Source organism: Agelaius phoeniceus, assembly GCF_051311805.1.
Source record: "Agelaius phoeniceus isolate bAgePho1 chromosome W unlocalized genomic scaffold, bAgePho1.hap1 SUPER_W_unloc_2, whole genome shotgun sequence".
Taxonomy (NCBI): domain Eukaryota; kingdom Metazoa; phylum Chordata; class Aves; order Passeriformes; family Icteridae; genus Agelaius; species Agelaius phoeniceus.
This window is the reverse complement of record NW_027509867.1, coordinates 2,880,318-2,884,612: the sequence shown is the minus strand read 5'-3', so window position 1 is coordinate 2,884,612 and position 4,295 is coordinate 2,880,318. Positions and strand designations below refer to the sequence as shown.

The window sequence follows — 4,295 nt, the reverse complement described above, 5'->3', positions numbered from 1 at the left end:
CTGCTCACAGGCACAGCCCCTGCAGAGCCAGAGAAGGGCTGAGGAAATGCCTTGGACACACAAGGCAGGGCAGACACTGGATATTATTGAAATGAACAGGGAACAAGCCTCCTGAAACTCTTTGTGTTTCAAAAAAAGTAGATGTTCATGTAGAAATTCTCAGTGTAGTATTACAGCATTTTATAAAAAACATTATAACACTGGAAAAATAATAAGAAAAAGTCCCGATGAAAAAATAGACAAATAGGAAAAAATGTCTGAGAGATTGTAAAGAGTTACATTCTGAAGGTTCTGAAGCAGAAAAGAGAGAGTTTATTGTTTCTGAAAGATAAAGTAATCATTTTCCTCAGGGCATCCTTGAGCTCCTGGTTCCTCAGGCTGTAGATGAGGGGGTTCAGGGCTGGAGGCACCACGGAGTACAGAACTGACACAACCACATCCAGGGATGGGGAGGACATAGAGGGGGGCTTGAGATGAGCAAATGTGCCAGTGCTGAGGTACAGGGAGAGCACAGCCAGGTGAGGGAGGCAGGTGGAAAAGGCTTTGTGCCGCCCCTGCTCTGAGGGGATCCTCAGCACAGCCCTGAAGATCTGCACATAGGAGAAAACAATGAACACAAAACAACCCAAAAAAAGAAAAGCACTAAAAGCAAGAAGCCCAAATTCCCTCAGGTATGTGTCTGAGCAGGAGAGCTTGAGGATCTGTGGGATTTCACAGAAGAACTGGCCCAGGGCATTGCCATGGCACAGGGGCAGGGAAAATGTATTGGCTGTGTGCAGCAGTGAATAGAGAAAGGCACTGGCCCAGGCAGCTGCTGCCATGTGGGCACAAGCTCTGCTGCCCAGGAGGGTCCCGTAGTGCAGGGGTTTGCAGATGGACACGTAGCGGTCGTAGCACATCATGGTCAGGAGGGAAAGCTCTGCTGAAATAAAAAAAGCAAAGAAAAAGAGCTGAGCAGCACATCCAGAGTAGGAGATGTTCCTGGTGTCCCAGAGGGAATTGTGCATGGCTTTGGGGACAGTGGTGCAGATGAATCCCAGGTCAGCGAGGGCCAGGTTGAGCAGGAAGAAGAACATGGGCGTGTGCAGGTGGTGGCCGCAGGCTACGGCGCTGATGATGAGGCCGTTGCCCAGGAGGGCAGCCAGGGAGATGCCCAGCAAGAGGCAGAAGTGCAGGAGCTGCAGCTGCCGCGTGTCTGCCAATGCCAGCAGCAGGAAGTGCCTGATGCAGCTGCTGTTCGACATTTGCTGGGGCTGCACATGCGGATCTGTAAAACAAAGTAGTCATGGAATAGTTGGGTTTGGAGAGGACTTGAAATATCCCAGCAGAGGCTGGGGGCACTTTCCCCCCACTGCCTGCCCAGGGCTCTGCTGCCTGGAGCTGTCCCTGCCAGCAGCTGCTTCCCTGTGCCCAGGGCTGGGCCCTGCCAGTGCTGCCAGAGCCCAGCCCAGCCCTGGGGGCTCAGCTCTGCCCTGTAGAGCCCTCCCAGCTCAGGCACTGCCCAGGGGCACCTCTGGCTCTGCAGGCTCTGATGGCAACGTCAGAGCAACCCTGAAGAGACTGGACAATGCAGCATCCTCCCCACACAAGGAGAACACTTCCAAGCCTCACCAGCTGTCTCCTGCCACCCAGATCTTGTCCCCCAGCGCTGGCAGCAGCTGCCAGGGCTGGCTGAGAGCTGTCCCTGGCAGGCAGCAGAGTCCCTGCCCCAGCACAGCGCCCTGGGCTGCAGGACCCTGCTCTGCAGGACAGCCCTGGGCACCCCTGGCTGCTCTGCACAAGAGACAAGCAGAGAATGTACTCACAGGCTCTGCAGGCATTGGCATGTTCCAGCTTGAGGAGATGGCTCCAGGAGCTGCAGCTGCATTGTCCTGCAGCCAGAGGTTCCTGTGCCAAGGGCTGGCAGTGATTGTGCCCCAGGCACTTCTCAGCCCCTTCCCAGCCCTGACTGATTGAAGCTCTCTGTGCCTCTGGGCTGTGCCCGGGCTGGCTGCAGGCAGTGCCCCAGCCCTGCTGGGCTGGCACAAGAGCTGCTCATCCAGAGAAATGTGCTTTTGAAGCTCTTCTTGGTGACCAGGAGCTGCCTCTGTGCTAGGAGCCCAGCCCAGCTCAGCAGCACAGACACAGCACAAGGACTTTAATCAGCCTCTGGGCCTTTGTGCTCAGGCCCTGAACATCAGGCCCTGAGAGGGAGCTGAAGAAACCTCTCCAGAACTCCAAGGCAGAATCCAACTCCAAAGTTTCTTGGACTTTTAATGGGTCCCAGAGAGGGACACGACTGAGCAAGTGTCCCCAGGCCCCAGGCAGAGCAGAGAACTGCAGGCAGTGATGACAGGTGGGGACAAAGAGAAGCCAAGTCTTGGTGCCCTGGGGCACAGCAGGGTCTGTGCCAGCAAGGGCTGGGAGGAGACACCTTGTCCTGAGGCCCTGGGGCCTCCTGGCACAGCCCCAGCCAGGCTGGGCACTGTCAGCCCCTTGTGCTGCCCTCAGCATCCCCCCCTAGCCCACATCCCAGTGGCCTCAAGGATCTGCTGCAAGGAGTCCCTGGGGAGCCTTGCTCAGCAATGGCCCTGGGGGCTCCTTCATGCTCCCTGCAGGGACTGCAGGTTTTTCAAAGGACTTTGGCTTTGGCTTTTGCCTTGCAGTCTCTGAGAGGTTTGTGCAATCATGGCCTCCAATTATCTGCTGTAATTAGTCCCTGGAGAGGCTTTGTCAGTAACAACACTCAGTGGGGCTCATTAATGCTTCAGGGTACTTCAGTTATTTTAAGGTACTTGGTGTTTCCCTTTTGATGCAGACTCTGTGAGAGTTTTGTGCAATCATGGCCCCAATTATCTGCTTTAACGAGTCCCTGGAGAGCTTTGTACTGACACTCAGTGGGGCTCATTAATACTTTGAGATACTCAAGTTGTTTAAGGTACTTAGGAATTTCCTGTCTGCACTGAGTCTCTCAGAAGTTTTTGGTCAATCCTGGCCTCAAATTCTCCCCTCCAAGGAGTCCATGATGATCCTGTGTTGGGGAAGGACCTCAGTGGGACCCATTCATGCTTTGAGACACTTTGGGGTTTTCTACTGATTTGACTCCTGGAAAGGTTTGTGCAATCTCCTCTCAGGCCCTGAGGTTCCAGGGCTCAGCTCCAAATGCACCACGGGGCTCATTAGGATGCAGCAAGTCCTGACACACCATGGCTCTGCCTTGATTTCCCTGTGCTTTAGTACTGTTCATTACGAAGATTTCCTATTATAGTTATGGAAAAATAATTCAGAGACCTTTTAAGAAATATGTATTCCTATCTTAAAGGGTGTCTTTTTTTGCTGTTCCTATTATACAAGAGGTGATTGCAGCATTCTGTGATTGATATTGATCCAGTGTCTCTCCTAAGGAGGTCTGGCCAGGTCAGTGAAGTTGTTTCCTTAGAGCTGTCCCAGTGTGGACAACCCAGCCCCACATTCCCCAACCCCATGTGAGAAACAATTTTCACTTTCAAAAATGTAAATGCTTTATTAAGACCTTATGAAAATACAACAAGAAGACTGAATAAAGAAAGGAAAGGATATCACATCAGGAGCAAAGGATTCAGTAACCATGTGCTCATCTACATAATGGATGTTCTGTCTTTTATACCTCTAGCCCCTCCCAAAGTCTTGTCAATCAACTCCTTCTTCACTGTCCAGTGGTGGAGATCACTGTCTCACACCTTGATTGGAGGTCAGGTGCTGCCATAGGAACAAGCCAACCCTCCCAAATGCCCCAACTACTGAGGCCATCCTGTGAAAGCAATGCAAGGGGGAGAGGAAGGATAACTATACATCTACAAAACTTCTCCTAACATATATTTAATATTCACCCCTTAATTGTGAGCGTCAACTATAGGATTACTCATCTATAACAACCCCCCCTTTTCTTTTTCTGTAAGGCATTTTGCTCAAACAATTAAGTAAAAAAGTTTCTCTCTCTTTTGAATGAGTCATACCAGCATCTGTTGATGCGGGCAAAGACAGTGGGAACAGGAGAAAAAATCTCAGGTTTTCCTTAGACACACTTATTTGGAATGGACAAAAGGGCATCCCAGAGGTCCAGTGTGGCTTTGACTCCCATCTACCGTGCCTGTGTGGCTGCTACCCATAGTTGGTGCATCTTAGGGGTGAGCACAGAGGCCAACTCGGTCCTGCCCTCCAGTCCCTGTTGAATTAAAAGACAACTGAGGAATTACAGAGGTCTGGAATGGCCTTTTGTCCCTACCTTACCGTGCCTACGGGGTTGCTACCCACAGCAGGGCTATGGAGCCTTCTTG

General features: G+C 51.7%; 1 protein-coding gene across 1 annotated transcript; it reads right to left on the bottom strand.

The window, feature by feature from the left end:
• Window positions 1-275: 275 nt before the first annotated feature.
• LOC143692722 (olfactory receptor 14J1-like) lies at window positions 276-1,244 on the bottom strand. The gene has a single exon (XM_077172965.1). It carries the CDS (start codon window positions 1,242-1,244, stop codon window positions 276-278), a length of 969 nt encoding a protein of 322 aa, XP_077029080.1.
• Between the last annotated feature and the right edge of the window lie 3,051 nt (window positions 1,245-4,295).

What these genes read in the sequence shown, in the direction of transcription:
- LOC143692722 (XM_077172965.1), bottom strand. Translation starts at nt 1,244, where the DNA reads ATGTCGAACAGCAGCTGCATCAGGCACTTCCTGCTGCTGGCATTGGCA.